The 16,732-nt window shown below is 49.6% G+C and overlaps 1 protein-coding gene across 21 annotated transcripts in view; it reads left to right on the top strand.

Annotated features, from left to right (window-relative positions):
• Positions 1-16,732, top strand: part of BCAS3 (BCAS3 microtubule associated cell migration factor) — a 632,290-nt gene that overhangs the window by 602,628 nt on the left and 12,930 nt on the right. For 11 of the 21 annotated variants that reach the window (XR_012130638.1, XR_012130636.1, XR_012130640.1 and 8 more), the window contains 2 exons: positions 7,648-7,815; positions 16,575-16,640. Coding sequence is in view for 15 of the 21 variants with exons in the window: in XM_073235300.1 (XP_073091401.1) it covers positions 7,648-7,815; positions 16,575-16,640 (234 nt within the window). In the remaining 6 variants the exon portion in view is untranslated. Of the gene's footprint in view, positions 1-7,647; positions 7,822-16,574; positions 16,642-16,732 lie in introns of those variants that run through there. The other 10 variants (XM_073235306.1, XM_073235308.1, XM_037004021.2 and 7 more) reach the window with 4 other exon arrangements.

Genomic DNA, 16,732 nt, shown 5'->3' on the forward strand with positions numbered 1-16,732 from the left:
AGAATGCAGAAAGTAACAAAAGAACCCCAATAACCCAACAACAGAGAGACAATATGATTAACATTTTTTCACAAACCATTTAAAATTTTCTTCTGTGCTTCCTGTACATTGCTCAGTATTACTTTGCTTTTTTAATTTAACATTATATCTTGAATTTCCCTTGGTTAAACATCATTTTTCCTGATTACCTAATAGTCTCCTATAAGAAGATAATCTAATTTGCTTAACAAATACCCCCTTGCAAGGCGATGTTAAAGTGACCGTTGAGCATCTTTATACATGAAGGCTTGGTGGCGTCTTGGGCTGGATTTCTGGAAGGGCAAGCATCCCTAGGTTGGGAGCAGGGTATGCTTTCACAAGGTTCTTACTGCACATTGCCAAATTGCCTTTCAGGTAGCTCGTACCAGTAACATTCCCACCGGTAACAGTCTGTCTCCTTGCATCCTTACCCATGTTGACTGTAATTCTGTCTGTGTATTAAAGAATGCAGGGAGCTGAAACACCCTATCCCAACCTCAGATATGGGGAGTTCATGGGGATGTAAGGACCTAACTGCAGAGCTAAGTGACCCTTTCCCCTGCTCTCCTGTGCCCACTGCAGGCATCATCAGAGAAGCAGGGCACACATCCCCGCTTAGATGCCGTGACTCCCCACCAAAAGGGAGTTGCTATGAAACCACACAGCACCCCTCAGCTTTAATAATGGGGTTACCCAGCCTGAGAGCTGATGTGACTGTTCCCCTCCCAGCATCACTCATCTCACTGCTTGTCTGCTGGCCTAGAGGTGTCCCAGCCACTTGCTCCACTTTCTAGCCTGTCCCAGAATCCCCCAAGAAGAGCTGCTCACAGAGCCCCAGGGTAGTCCTCTGTGATTGAGTGGCCCTGTGCAGTTTTACAAAGCCATCTTTCATGTCCTGTCTGGTCGGATGCTCACGACAGCCTGGAAGGCAAATATTCATTTCCCTGTTTTATGGGTGTATTATATTCCTAAGGCTGCCATACCAGATTACCACAAACTTGGTGATTCAAAACAACAGGAATATATTCTCTCATATTTCTGGAGGCCAGAAGTTCAAAGTCAAGGTGTCAGCAGGGCTACACTCCCTCCGAGGGGTCTGGGAGAGAATCCTGTCTCTCGCCCCCCAGCTGCTGGCAGCTCCTGGTGCTCCCTGTCTTCTCCTGGCGTGAGCCCAGCGTCTGCCCCTGTACCCACAGGGCCTTCTTCCCTCTGCATCTGGAACCCCCCTCCCCTTTTTCTTACAGGGATACCAGTCATTGGATTTAGGACTCACCCTAAATCTAAGATGTTCTCCTGAGATCCTTAATTACATCTCAAAGACACTATTTCCAAATAATGTCACATTCTGAGGTGGACATATCTTTTGGGGGAACCCAATTCACCCTTCAGCAGTAGGTAAGGAAACCAGGGTCCAGAGAAGCTAAATGACTTTCCCAAGGTCCTACAGTGAGAAAATACTAACTTTAAACCCAGGTCTTCTGCTTGCCATGTTGTAAGAAAAGATAAGACTCTGTTATGGTGTAAATGCTTGATTGTGCCTCTGGCTCATAGTAATGAAATTTGGTACCTTTTACCCTAGGATACATCACTGCACCATTACCCTGTTAGTGTCTTATTAGTAGTTGCACTGGGAACTGTCAGTGCCAGTGTAATGAGCCCCTCATAGGAGTTACTCAGTTTTTCTCCATGTGGAAAATGGGGAATTAAGACCTAGAGTAACCAGAGAAGTTAATGGGAGAATTCCAATTATAACCCAGATGTCTTGATTTGTAATCTATATATACTAACCTTTAAAGTATGAGTTGTGATCCTATTTTGCAATTGTGGAAGTTGTGGTTAAAACAACTACTCTGTGTTGTACTGCAAAGAAATTCTTGGTGTCTCAATTACTGTTGAACTCCTCTTCCCTGGCTGAGGACCCTTTGATATGTTGGCCACGCACGGCAGTCTGCTAATGGGCCTCTGATGAGCAGTGAACAGTCCCTGCCCACCAGTGGCCCTGCAGACCTGTGTGAACAGGTGTGCACTGCACTGCTGCTGGCCCCGGCAGCATCTCTGGGCTCACCAACACGAGCTAAGGCATTTCTTTGCTGGTACCTTTCCTTCCTCTTGCTCAGTTCACTTCTGAACTGGGGTAGTAAACCCATAAAAATGACCTACCCCCAAATCCAAACCCCACCGCCAGATGGATGAATATGGGACAAACATGGTGTGCTGTCACAAGTGTGGGGAGCGTCAGGTAGTCTGAGTCGTGAGAAGTTGCTGGGGTCCAGGCCCCTTTGCTCTGTACCGTGATTGTAGATACGGGATTATGGTTATCTTGGGAACTGCTCTGGAGGAGTAAGAGGAGCAGATGGGGTCCTCCTATTCTCTCACCCTCCCACAGTGAACGAGTCTCCATTAGTCCTGACACAGAGCATGTTGACATCATGAAGTATGCCCACGGCCACATCCAGGAGCTGAGAGAAGCTAGTGTCCCCAGCCTGGGTTTCTGTGAACCAACCTGAGCATAGGGAGAGGGGCTCCACCCTGCAGCACAGTCTCAAGCTCAGCTTGGCAAGCCCGTTTGGAAAGCAGGCAAGCAGGCTCTCCAATGCGTGCTTTATTTCATGCCTGGGATCATTTCTTAGTTGTCATTATCATGAGCTCTCACCCAGAAGGGCTTGTATCCTAAAGAACATTGTTTAATGACAAGTTTTGTTCTTGGCACTTGGCCTCCCTGGTGGCTAGAAATCTGATCACAGGCTCTTGTCGAAGCCTAACCCTGCGCTGAACTAATTGATGTGAAGGGGAGACTGTGCCACAGCCTCCTAAATAGCAAGGGTGTGATTAGACACTATCAGCGCAGAGGAACATCCCACCTCGCCAGTGTCACATCCACCCCCTGGGCTTCCTCGCCCGTCAACAGTGGTATACAAAAGACAGAGCACGTGTTCGCCTAGCCTCTCCAGGAGCTGCCGGCTTGCCAGCTGTCACAGCATGCCTTTAATGGGTTTGTGAAACCCAGGAATCTGACCCATTTCTCCTCTGGGGAAAGAGCGTGTATGCAGGATGCCAAGCTGGGAAGCAGGACTGAGGAAGCTCACCTGTAGGAGACTGGCTCTCTGTGCCATCCAAGGCAGATTGCTTTGGTTCTTCCAGTTCCCAGAATCTCAAATCCAAAGTAAGGGCACAGAAAGCAGTGAAGTGACACAGTGACATTGTTTTCTGCACATTTACAGTCTTCTTCCCTTCTCTTATTTAATTTTAGCTCCCTTTTCTGCTTACCTCCATCTTATTCCTCCCAATCCTGGCCCTAGATGTTTAGGCTCTGGGACACTGCAAAAAAGGGTATTGAGTCCAAAGTGATGCAAATTTCTCAGATGGTCATGATCAGTCAATAAACAAACACATTTTGAGCAAGCACAGTGTACAGAGCCAAGCACTTATTGTGGACTTCTGGACTGTGGAGGAATCCATATCCTCAGGGAACTTCTGAACTAGGTTAGAGAGCTGAGCCTGAGAAGAATAATCGTAGGGCAGTATGGGAATGATGCCACGCACCTGACCTAACCCCATCCTGGGGTCTAAGGATGGGCTTCAGAGGCACCCACAACCATAGTTGCTTCACACCGTTTCAGGAACTTGCTTATGTGATTTTAGGTATGTAGACACACATTTTGGGGGGTAAGTCGTAGCTTTCATCAGCATCACCCCAATAGGTAAAGAACCTCTCACACAGTCAGACTTTATGGGGGAGTGCATGGGTAGGCACTCAAGGTTTCAGTGAGCAGGAAGACTTGAACTCTGTCTCAGAAAGTGGGACTCAGAGAATAGCAGGGTGGGAGCAGCCCTGAAGGAAGGCATTAGGAAGCATCATAGGGAGACCTTCGAACCAGTGACCTTAGTCACCTCATTTCCCTCAGCCTCAGTAAAATGTAGATCTGCAAAAAGCTGATGACCTCTGCTTCCCAAAGCTTTGTGAAAGACCATGGTTTCTTGTTGTTTGTGGAGGGATTTGGGGTTTTGGGGGGCTTCACTTTGTATCCCCATACCTCAGTACAGTGCTTGACTGATACCATAATGGACACTAATAAATATTTGATGAATGTGTGAGTTAACTGAAATAACGTGAGAGGGCTTTGTAAACAGCAGAGCATTGCTTCAGCAAAAGATCTTTGTTGCTAAGTACTTACATTTTGTGCTTTGCAAGCAGCCTGCACTAAGTGTCTTCTCCCCCTTGAAACGGACTCCTTCTCCTCCTGTAATGGGACTCCGAGGGCCAGCCCATCTGATGGAGTGTCTCTGCTCTGGCCAGATGAGTAATAGCTGTGCCGACAATGCTGACAAAATGTGCAGTTGCCTACAAGCAGAGGTGACCTCACCCTCCAAGGGTTTGGCCTGTTAACCCCGGCCCTGCTGACATACTCACCTGCAGCCCTCGCTTCCCTCCAGGCCTGGGAGACTCCGTGAGCTCCTTTGCTCTCCTCATCTGACTGGCAGGGGTAGAAGGAAGGGACAAGGCAGGAGCATCGCAGAGCCTCTGCTGGGACCCCTGTTAGCACAATAAGCAGGACCACTAAGTGTGACCTCTCTGTGACTCCTCAGGACTGTAGAAATGACCCAGTACCCCTTTGCTGAGCACTTCTTATATCCCCAACCTCCTACCCACAACTTCCTAGAAGCACCTATCCTGAGAGAGAACAGAGTAGGTCTCCTTTCATTTTTTTTTCTCCTGTGTGCCATCCAGTAGACAGGATGACTCATCAGCATGACCATGATAGTCTGACGGACTTGGGCCGGTTGGGAGTGGGAAAGTTTTTTAAAGCATTGGTTGAAGGTGACAGGAATTCTCAGAACAAGTTAGGAAAAATAGAGGTGATGTCTCCATGTAACATGTCTCCACTACAGCTAAGAGAAGCAGCATGCGAGCTGATGGAATGAGCTCCAAGCTAAGAATTAGGAGCCTATGCTCCAGAGCTGTCACTGAGAGACTCTGAGCCTGCCATTTAACCTCCCAGGAATCGAGTGCCTGCCCTACCTCTCGGGAGCATCATGACAGTCAAATGTATGACGATGTTTCCTGTGGCATAAAGCTTTGCAATATTAGTAATTACCAGCATATTTATGTACAGAGCACTTACTATGTGACAGGTGCTTTTACACTTATCTGTACAATCCCCACAACAGCTCTATAGGCTTATATTGTTTTTTCCATTTTTATGGATGAGGAATCAGAGGCTCAGGAAGGCGAAGAGCTTTCCCAGAACCATGCGCCTACTGTGCGTCAGAGCCTGTAGTTAAGTCCAGGTCTCCTTCCACTCTCCACTCGCCCGTGCTTCTTCTCTCCTGCATACTCTGGCTTTGGCCATATAGAATACTCCATGCTTCTCTAGTTCTTACCATCTGCCATGGACCAGGCCCACCTCCTACCTGATGCCTCCTTGCTCTAGCCTCTTTCTCTGGATCGTTTTCCTGTCTTCCTGGTGTGGCATCTGATAGTCCTCTTGGCCCTTGCTATCAACTTAACTGTCCTGACCTCTAAGCAAAGGACACACAAACCCTGACTGAGCACCTTCCTGGGGGCGGACACCCTGCTCACATGAAGCAAGAAGGGCCGAGGCCGTCCTGCCCTTCCTCAGGCTCTGAGACACTCCTGCCCGTAAGAAGGCTGCCACCCAGCCATGCTTGTCCAGGGAGGAAGAGTGCCTACGTTTTATTGTTAATTCCCCTTCGGGAAATCACTCAGCACAGCTGTCCCAGGCAGACCCTCCAGAGAGGGTCTCAATCTGGTCCACTCAGAGTGAGGCAGCACAGACTGCTAGCGGGAGTCTTGCTTAGCCCTTCACTCCTCTGGGACACGGCGAAGAGTCGCTGGTTCCACCTCGGAGATGGAAAAAGGAGATAGAAGGACTTGTCCGACATCACTTAGGGAGTTGGTAGTGGAAGCAAAAGTTTAGCTTATGTCGTCCACCCCGGTGTATCCCTAGGGACCGAGAACCTTCAGTTGCTTGAGTGTTAGCTTGGGGCTTGTCACTGCCGGGGCATGGCTAGCACAGTTCAGGCCCTTGAAAGGCCGCCAGGGCACCCACCCCCACTGCCCAGTGCCTGGCCCCCTGGACCCACACCCTGACCCTGCCTGACAGAGACAGAAGCTGGTATAGGGCAGCTACCCACTCCTGAGTTCTGCCCAGCATGCTGGTCTCCGGCCACCCACTCCCAAGGTGGCCTCTCCTTGAGGAGAGGCATCTCTAGAGCTGCCTGTTCTCCCAGCACCAGGAATCTAACCTACCATTAGGCAAGAGATAAATCAAAGCCAAGCTTGGCTGATGACATTCAGGAGCCAGTAGTGACCCTTGCCACACGTATAAATCCCCATGGCCTGGCCAAGGGCCTTCGTCTGGCCAGGAGAGCACAGGATTATCCGGCCCTCTTTGCTGATGTATGGAGTCAGCGGCTGCCAGAGTGTTTACTAACGGTTATCACCTCTGAGCCTTGGCCGTTATCAGAGGCAGGGCCGCCTGCCGGGGCTGGGGCTCGCACCCTCTCTATTACCACCTGTCATTGGCAGACGGTGTATGCTGACGCTGCCCAGTCCCCGCTGCCTCGGGAAGATAGTTTCTGACGGCTGATCAAAGAGGAGAAGCGAGGCCTGATAAAGAGTGTGTGTTGCATGTACTTTTAACTTTGGGAAATGTTGGCATTTGCATTTTTTCCCCATCTTCCTGGTGCTAGCAGGAACCAAGCCCAATAAATGCAGTGGATTCAGTTACCTAATCACTGGGGAAATGGTATGTGCTTAAAGAGCATGACTATAATCTCCTTCCAAGAAAGAGTGGATGAAATAAGCTTTCACAGAAGACTTGATGTACAATAAAGTAGAATAATTTAAATTTAGACTCTGAAGTGATCTTGCATGTAAAATCTAATGTTGGCATTCAGCAGAGCACCATGTACTTTTTGAAACTGGGAACAGCTTCAGATTAAGGAAGAATCTTTGCTGAAGATGCTTTTGCCACCACCTCTGTTGCTGGCATCCCCAAAATGGTGCCCCAGCTGTGCACATGCCCCTGCAGCTGGGAGCCAGTATGCAGTAGAGTGAGTTCTACGCTGAGAAATCAGGAGGTCTGAGAGCTTGAACCAAGTCTGCCACAGACTTGCTGTTGGGTCTTGGGCCGTAACTTCTCTGGGCTTCAAATATAAAGGTTTGGTATAGGTGGTAGGATAAAGTGGTTTAGAAAGCTTCTTAAACATTTTAAGCTATGTTGCCCTTTTTTGAAATGAGTTTTTAGGTGAAGTCCTATTGTAGAGGTGTTTTGGGTGAACATGGGGGCGGCTCCCTATCCTTGACCTAGTTCCTCAGCAGCCCCGGGAGACTCCGGAGGAACCCTGCAGCCCCTCAGGAAGCAGTTTGCAAACCACTAACCCGATGGCGTGGAGTCATTTTCTGGAGGTCTGCGCTCTGATCCAGTGGCACAAGCTGTTTCGTTCTGCCCTGCACATACGTGATCTGTGGTGTCCCCGCCTGCATCCATCCTGTGGAAGACCTAAAGGGAGCCCGGGTGTGGGGGAAGCAGTGGTGTAGACAGAGGGAACCGCCTGCTGGCTGTGGGCACACTCTCACTATCAGACGTCCCCTGTGTGCTGCAGGTGCCTTCGACCGGAGCGTGACCCTTCTGGAGGTGTGCGGGAGCTGGCCAGAGGGCTTCGGGCTGCGGCACATGTCCTCCATGGAGCACACGGAGGAGGGCCTGCGGGAGCGGCTCGCTGATGCCATGGCCGAGTCACCAAGCCGGGATGTTGTGGGACCCGGAACAGGTAAAGGTGAATCACACCTGTAGCCTGATTTGGTCATGCCTGGCACCAGCGGGTGTGGCGCTTCTCTGACAGGAGATGGGTGTATGTTTGTGGTAGCTATTTGTTCCTTCAGGTAGCACTCTGACTGCCAGCCAGTTTGGAAGCCTCTGGTATTGGGAAACCCTATGTAAAGGGGAGTTCCCCAGTGGACCAAACCCCTCCTATGTGGGGTAATGCATACAAAAATGCTGTGATAAGCACTCTTGTAATGTATACGTGGCTCCCAGAGGGACATCTTCCCTGGGCAAAGGACAGCCTTGGGGTCCCTAGGTTTTCTGTAGCCCTTAGGCGCTGAGTGCTATGGGAACACACCTTCTTCTGTCATGCTTGCAGCTTATAGGCTGGCAGGCTAAGGGGGAGCAAGCATGAGGCCGACAGGGCTGGTCTGAGCTCCCCAGACAGCGTTTTCTTATGCTACCTTTGCCCATGCACTCTTGCTTCTGAGCTGGCCCAGCATCTGGGGCCTGGGGTGGCTTCTCCATCCATAGAGAAGCTGAGGACATCCTTGGATGATGTGTGAGCCCTACTCTAGCAAGCAGGTATACACATGCACACACGCACGCACGCACACACACAGCATGCATGTAGGAAAGACCACAGTTCTTCCATCTCCACAGTTACAGTCCAGCCTACCTCTCCTTTTCTCCAAAGCACCTCTTCCTTCTAGATGCCTGTGCTGTTCGTGACTGCTCTAGCCTGGCTTTTATGCCTGAGAAAGAGCACCCCAGCCGGTCTCTTTCCGGCCTTCCGGTGTCAGTGGGACCTTTGTCCTGGGGCAAGCAGAGCCTGGCTTCAAGCCTTCCCACTCCTGCTGCCTGTGTCCTCTCAAGAATATTATTCAAAGCATTTTGGGCAGGGCTTGAAATGCCTGAATTTATCACACAATCTCACTTTCCTGCAATCTTCCCAGTCTGTTAGATACTTGGGTTTAGCAGTTGAGCTTTTCTCTCTCTTATTCCCCATCCCATGCAGTTCCTCTACTCCTACACTAAAATGATAGAGACATATCGTACTCATCTGTCTTTACGGCACTAGCTTCATGCCTGCCTATAGTGCTTGTGCGATAATTGGCAAAAGAACAGAATGGATGCAAGAGAGGGAGAGAAGCGCCTTATTCGGCCCTGGGAGATAGCCATCTCTGAGGACCAGGCACCTTCTGCCCTGGCCAGGAAGACTACTTGGACCTTGGAAGCTGCAGCAAGCAGTGTCCCTCCCTCGTACATACACACACAGACATGTGCACACCAGCCCTCTACCCCATCATAAAGCCCTCCCACCCGTGGATAGTAGGTCACCAGGCCGTTGTTCTCCCATCTGGGTCTGGCGAGGAGGAGCAGCTCTGCCATTTCCTGGGGCTCTAACCCCATTTTCCTTGGAAGCTGGCCAAAGGAAGGAAAGCTTTTCCCTTTTTGAACCTTGCTCATAGCACAGCCTTTCCCCTGCATCTCTGGGGCCCCCGGCCAGGCCCAGCTCACATAAACCAGGTCCCAGAGTCACCAGGCTCGCTGCCCAGAGGCTGCCCTTGTAGAGGCTAAAGCCGCTCTGGCTTCTCCTCAGAAGCCGCTTGGATCCCCTCAGCGTCCTCTGGCGAGCTGATAGGAAGCCGCCGTCAGTCAGAGCTGGGGAACGTCACCCTGGCCTAGACAGTCAGTAACCTGAGCAGAACTGGCAGCAATCCATCTGCCAACAGCTGAGGGGTTCAGGAGCGTCTCTGTGGCCTTAAGCGGGTTCATGAAATTAAAAAAAAAAAAAAGAGAGAGGAAATTAAAACAATATGACCCACAGGTCAGAAAATAGGAGACACCCTTTTTGAGCAGAGGAATTCCATTTTCCTCCTCAAATTGTCACCAAAAGGACTCGTTTGGTTTTCTCTGACTATATTAAATGTATGTTGTTGTTTTTTTGAAACTGCCTCCATTTTAAAGGCCAGTGAGTAAACACATATTCTGGAAGTTAACCTGTTTTCCTCTGCCATTGCTGAGAATCACTTTTCAAAAAAAGTATCAGCCTGGTGGTGCAGCCCAGTCCTTGGAAGGGCAGCTGTACGCACCCACACCGGAGTCAGCCCACTGCCTGGGGATAGCCAGGGGAGGGTGGGGCCACATGGCTGAGGATGTCCAGCAGGTCACCTTTTACCCAGAGCGGCCTCACAGTCCCTCTTTTCCCATCCCCTGCTTCCCTAGGTGGCTCACAGAACACCCCAGTGGGGTGACATCCAGTGTTTGCCTCTGTTAGGTATGCTGAGGCAACATAGACTACCAGCTCCTGTAGTGCCTTCCAGCAGGCACTGTGTAGCACAGCAGCCAGGACTGGTGGCCTCATTATCAAGGCGTGAATGGAGTGCCCTCCCACAGCCCCCGATGCTGAAGCCCGTTACAGAGCGCCCCGCATATCACACAGGTTTAGCTAGTGGTGGGCTGGTCAGTGTTTACCAGCCAGCTCCCCAAAGGGCAGCAGAAAGCCCTGATTGGTATTATTCGGTTATTTCTGCAGTATTCCAATTCCCATTACGGCCCATTTCAAGCTGTCAACGTGATGTCGGTTGGCTAGCAGAATTTCTGAAAATGTAACAGTCAGCTAGCACCAGCACCCTACTGGTGAGCTGTACCATCAGGCGAAACAGCTCTCCCCAAAAGTAGAGCAAGGTCTTTTAAAACCTGACATCAAAGAGTGGTCTGCAAACCAATGACAGCATCTACCTGGGAACCGATGAGAAATGCAGTCTCAGGCCCCGCCCAGTACTACCTACCGACTCAGTACCTGCATCTTAGCAAGAACTCCGCGTACATTTGCACAGGTCTGTTTTAAAACACAGCTAACTTATGAGGCAGGTGCTGACCAATTTGTCTGATTAGATCACATGTGTGGTGGGCAAGTCCAGCTCTAAAGTAACTGGCTGAACTGCCCTCCTACCAGTAGTATCGTGCCCCTTGCCCCTGTTACTCCTCCTCTGCCCCCATTCAGCACAGCTCCAAACTGAGGTCAGTCCAGCTCTGCTCTTACCCTTAAGCTGCTGAAGGGAAGTCACAAATTGTGCAGTTTGGTGCCTATACAAATCTACGGTCTCTCCTCTCCAGGAGGCCCAGGCAGTCCCTCTGTATTTTCCCAGTGGCCTCTCCTACTCTCAGTTTGCAAACATCTTTCATAGCAAAAACCAGTGCCTGGAACAGTGTCTGGCACAGAGTAGGCACACAGAAATTATTTACAATACAAGTGAATTCTACATTCAACCTAGATGGTGGCCATCCTGCCATAGGCCCTGCTTGCTGCTGTGGCTTCTGGCCTGTTTTCACTCTCTTAGCAATTCCACAGATCTCTGGTCTTCTAAGGAGTTTATATTTTATTTTTGTTATTTATTTAGTATGGCATGTGTACTCAGTCTGTCATCCTGAAGTCAGTGTCTTGCCTCCTTCCTGGGTTCTGCTTCAGACTTCCCCATTCTCCTCAAGCCTCGGGCCCCACCGTCTTATCTCTCACTCTCAGAGAGAGAATGGTGGTTATCACTGGAGAAATCTCTTGACCTCACACGCCCAGACCCTCGTCATCCCCATAGCAACCTGTTCCTCTCCTCCTGTCCTGGAGGAGGACGGCGCCTGCCCACAGCCTGCCCACCATTGCTGCTCTCCCCAGAGTTGCCAGTGGACGTTCACCTGGTCTCCCCCTGGCCCTGGGAACCGTGCTCCGTGGGCTTGAGGAGCTCTCCTGAGACACCTGTTCAGCCACGCACGCCTGCTCTTCCTTCTGCCTCTGGCTACTTCTCACTCCCTTTCCTGGCTTTCCTTCTCAGTCAGCCCAGCGTGTACTTCTCAAGGCCCCCTCTTGGCCCTCGTTCTCCTTTCTCAGTCAGTACAGGACAATCTACTCAGCTTCTGTGGCTTCAGTTACTATCCTTAAACCAACAGTTTCCAAACAATCTCCCACTTGGCTTTCTTTCCTAATCTCCAGAACCATTGATCCAGCCACCTACTGACATTTCCACATGTCCAAAGCTGAACTCCTCTCCCCCAGCCCTGTCCTTACCTCAGTTCACCCCCTCTCACCATGTATAAAACCCTTCATGACCAGCCACTTCCCCCCCTCGACTCCTCTCTCACTTCTCTGTGCAAACTCCAGCCAAGCTGAACTCCCCGGAGGGTCCCTAGGCACACGTGCTTTCTGCCTGCCAGGCCTCTGCACATACTTTTCCTTCTGCCTGGAATGCTGTCTCCTACAGCCTCTCCTCTCCCTACCACCCCCCTCAAAACAACTTGAGTAATTCCTGCTTAGCAGACATTCCTTTCAATATTGCCTTTTCTAGAAAAATAGAATTTTTCAAATAAGCAAAACATTTACTTACTCCAATTGATTTTTGTCTAGGTAAAGATATAACCTAATACAAAAAAATTTTAATGAACACCTGGGTACATATTAAGTACATTTTCTCTTTAGACTTTAACTCTTTCAGTCTTTTGCCAAACCTTGTCTTTCTTGGTTCCACATCTAACAGCAAGACCTCTGGAGCTACTTCACAGGTCCTGATCAGTGGTTTAAAATTTTCTTGACACATCTCTGTTCAGGCAGCTGCCTTTTGCTGCCGTTGACTCTTAAGAGCTCACTAAGTCACCTCTCAAGGTCAAGAGGGACTGTCTCTTCCCCATGCCTGTGGCTTTCTGCAGTCTTGGGAACACTGTTTCATTCTGCTTTACAGTTACAGCACTACAGCTAGGAAAGAGCCTTCATCTTTTCCTGTATACTCTCTCTTTAACAGACTGTTCTAGTCCAGAAGCGGCTGCTCTTGTGGATCACACTGTGGACTCAATCTTTGCCTCTTACCTTCTGTCAGAAATACATTTACTTCCTTGCCCAAATATACAAAACTTTCACAAAACAATATTATAACTACTGCATTCTAGTACTTTCTCTCTTTTTTTTTCACTTTCTGAAGTGCAGTCATGACCCACTAAATTGAATCACGACGTATCGATGAATTGCAGTCTAGTTTGGTGACCAGTGCTCTGTTCTAAGTCCTCTGAGTTTTCCTGTTTGTATGTATTAATTACTCAGGAGAAAAGGCTAATAAGATTATTTTCAGCTAAAGCCCTTTCAAAGATTTCTGTCAGAAACTACTTTTACATAATTGAGAGGACTGTGCCTTTTTTTCCTTCTTAACATGAAAAGCACATTTTGGACATTATACACAGTTTTTAAATGGTCACAGGATGGTTTCAATAAGTTAATGAACAAATACCTAATGATTGCCTGGCTTTGCAAAAGGTAAACTAAAAGCACTGTGTGTGTGTGTGTGTGTGTGTGTGTGTTTGCATTCGAATACATATTTTATTTCAGGACTATAGAAATCAAGCTCTCAATAAATGTTAGCTATTGTTACTGTAGTTGACCAGATGTGTACCCCCAAAACCAACCACACAGTGTGTTGGGGCTCTGTCCTGCATCTAGGATCAGCTCTTCAAGTGCCTTGGCACTCGTGTTCACCCCACTGCTGAGGGCTGGGAACGTTTTTGTGCTAGGGCTCCATTTCCAGGAGGGGCCATATTAGCTCCTTCCCATCTCAAGGTGCCACATGATCAGGTGACAGTAATTGCAGGCATCAGGCAGTGAATTAATTCTCTTATCTTCTAGATATCCCTACTCTCAGGCAAACATATTCATCCAGGCAACTTAGCCACTCACTTAAGTCCTTTCCTCTGCTTTACCCAATCAGGCCTGGAATTTTCCCTCTTCTACAGTGCCTTTACAGAATGCTACCAGGGTCTTCTCTCAGTGACCCCCTCAGTGGGTGCGCACGTTCTGTGGCCACAGCAGGCAGTCAGGCCCTCTGTAGTGTACTGGTTTCTCCACGCTAGGTTGGGCACTGTGAGGAAGGAGAAGTAAGGCATGGTTGCCCGCAGAGCTTACAGCCCTAGAGGAGCCAACTGTATGCGAGTGGGTGGGCTCCTCTCTGGCTCCTAACCCCAGCTGCCCACTTTGGCCCACCTGACCACGCTGGACAAGCAGAAGTCCAGATTGGTCCCCTGCCCACACGCCATGGTCTTTCCAGGATGTAAAGACAAAAATGTGAACTCTGGGAACAGGTGCCACCATCGCTGAGGGTGGAAGGGAGCCGCTGCTGCTGGTGAGGCGGGAAAGGGGGCTGCAGCGGGGGGCGTTGTGAGAGCTGCTGCATCTCAGTTCAGCGTCAGATTGCCTGCTCCTCACTACTTTTCACGGGTAGGAAAGGCCAAACTGAGAGTCCTTTCAGTCCCCAGCGCCCAGCTACTGTCATTAGGAAGCATGATTGATTTTTTCTTTTGGGCAACATTTGGAAATAACTCATTAAGAAATGGGGAAAGCTTTGTGCGCGCTCCTTTCCCTTCTGTGGCTCACTTTCTCCTCCAAAGCCATGAGCAAGGGGAACCAGTGAATGTAGTGAACATTTGCCTCCCGGGCCTCCCATGGCCTGGTCCCACACTGCTGCACCGAGCGCTTTGCATATGTTGTCCCACCTCCTCTCCACTGGAGTGATGGTGGCCACCTCCCAAATGGCTGCTGTGCTTCAGACTCTGTGCCAGCCACGCCCATGTCCTCTCTCTGATCGTCACAACACTGCCACGTAGATGTTCCTTTCTCTCCAATTTATGAGGGAGGGAAAATGAAAGATTTGAGGTAAGGTTATCTAAAAGATGTGGGATTAAAATAAGACATCCAGGAAGAGTCTCTAGTTCTTAAGATCCATCAGTGTTGCCAGGTCAGAGGGATATTACAGTTACTCCCATCCTTTTTTTCAAAACAAGAGGGGATACCCACTTCCTTTCCAACCTGATCCCTTCTACGACAACCCCTTTCTCGAATTTCACCAGCACCACCACCTTCAGGCGAACATACTCACCTGTCAAAACGGTCCCGTCATCCCTAGCATGTGTCCTGCCTCCCCCTCTGCCCAGTCACCCTTCCAGACTGAGCTCAGATCTGCACTTCTCTGGGATACCGTCCTTGGCCCTGCAGCCAAATGCTCTTTCTCTCTCCTCTGAGCTGCTGCACCCCACCTACTCACTGGCCGCTCGGCCCTGGACAAGTGGTGTTTTTCCATTAACTGGCAATGGCTGATTCTTTTCTACATGCTGCTGGGGAAAGGCCCCACTCTGGTGGCCCCTTCAGGCCTTCTCTCAGCCACACTGTCCATATTAACCCAATTCTGGTTCCCTGGACCAAGCCTCACCTTTGTTACCTCTAACTACCAGCCTTCTCCCTAGTGTGACCCCACTGGTGAACCTTCAGAGTCCCCTTCCCTGTGTTGCTCCAGCATGGAAGCAGGAGTTCCTGTGGGGATTAGACAGGCTTGGACAAAAGTGTAGGGAATGGCAGTTGGATCCCAAGATGAGGGCCCTCCCCTGGAAACATTAACATGGGTAAATGGATAACAGAAGGGAGGATTTCTCTCTGTTTTTCCTCCTCTGCCAGAGAATTCACCTTTAACCATTGACCTTTCTGTGAGGTGTGAGATCTGAACAAAGTTGAACACAATCCTGGATGGTTAAATACCCATCTTTCCCTTCTTCTCCTGCCTCTGCCCCTCGGAAGATGGTCCGAGGTATACGGACCACCCCTCTAGGTTCAGTAGCTGATAACAGAGGAGAGACACACATACACCCAGAAATGGAGAGTGGAAATGACTCTCTGACTCATTGAAACCCAGAGCCTCTCTGTACCAGGAATGCCAAGCCATGCCAATCTGGTTGAATTTAACAGGAGGAGGCATTTCTGAATACCCACACCAGAATCAGCTGTCTAACCCCTGACATTTGGTGATTTCTTCCTGCCCAGTTTTCTTTGAACCCCACCCTTGTCCCAGGCAGGCCCACTGCATAAGACATTTTTTAATTCACTGGCAAAATCTCCCAGCACCAGGCTTCACAGACCTCCCCAGTTTTTCCCCCACATATGTTTTATTTCGTGTAGCTCCATAGCTTGCAATTCTATCCCTCTGTGTGCTTAATTGAGTTTGGTGAGAATCAACATCCAGTTGCTTCATTTGTTTAGGATGACTTTTTCCATTCTGTGCCCCCTGTGCTCATTTTACTGGCATGTTCCCATCATCTCCAGGCTCCAGCTGGCCGGGCCCAGCATGCCATCTCCACTTGGATGTGTGTGACTGGTGCTGGCCTTAGGGGTGGGTTGGGGGAGTGTGGGCTAAGCCTACCAGGGTCCTGCTTCCATCTGGTCATGGGCTGGGCCCTTGAAAGGCCTGGAGTGTCTTTGGTTTCATACTTTATTCACCCCCCAAGCCACTGGGAGCTGATTATAAGCATATAGTTCTTGCATTTGAGCATGTCACCATGATACTTCTCTAAGCAGCCCAGCCACACTGCCAAGCAGCTTTGAACTTCAAGCCTGGTTTCTACATCCATGGAATCCTAGAAGAGGAAGGAAACCTGAGGGGCTACCCAAGATGCTGGCCTTACTTTCACATCCTTTCCTGTGCTCAGCCCCATGCAACAGGCATGGATATAGGCACTCCATAGGCAGGACTGGGGAGGAGGTGTAGAAGGAAGAGTGGTAGCAGTTCAGGCTAGTGAGAAATATGTTAAAACCCGATATGCTTTGAAACAGACTGTGAACACACCCTACAAAGCTCTCAGTAGTCAAACCAGATTTTGATACCTATTCCCTTTTATCTCAGCTCTTGCTGCTCTCTTAAAGGTTCATTTCGTGATCCTCTTTAAAGTATTTTATTTTCAATACAGACACAGCCCTTGATGTAGCAGTAAAAAACATCACCCCTGAGAGACACATGGCTGTGAAGTGTGTTGGTATGTAACTTCCTGTCTTAGCCTATGTGCAAGGCTTTGTCCCTCTGCTCTTTCTGTCCCTCAAGAGGTTTCCCCCTTACCCCCTTGCTGCT

This window comes from Manis javanica, chromosome 4, assembly GCF_040802235.1.
Source record: "Manis javanica isolate MJ-LG chromosome 4, MJ_LKY, whole genome shotgun sequence".
NCBI lineage: Eukaryota > Metazoa > Chordata > Mammalia > Pholidota > Manidae > Manis > Manis javanica.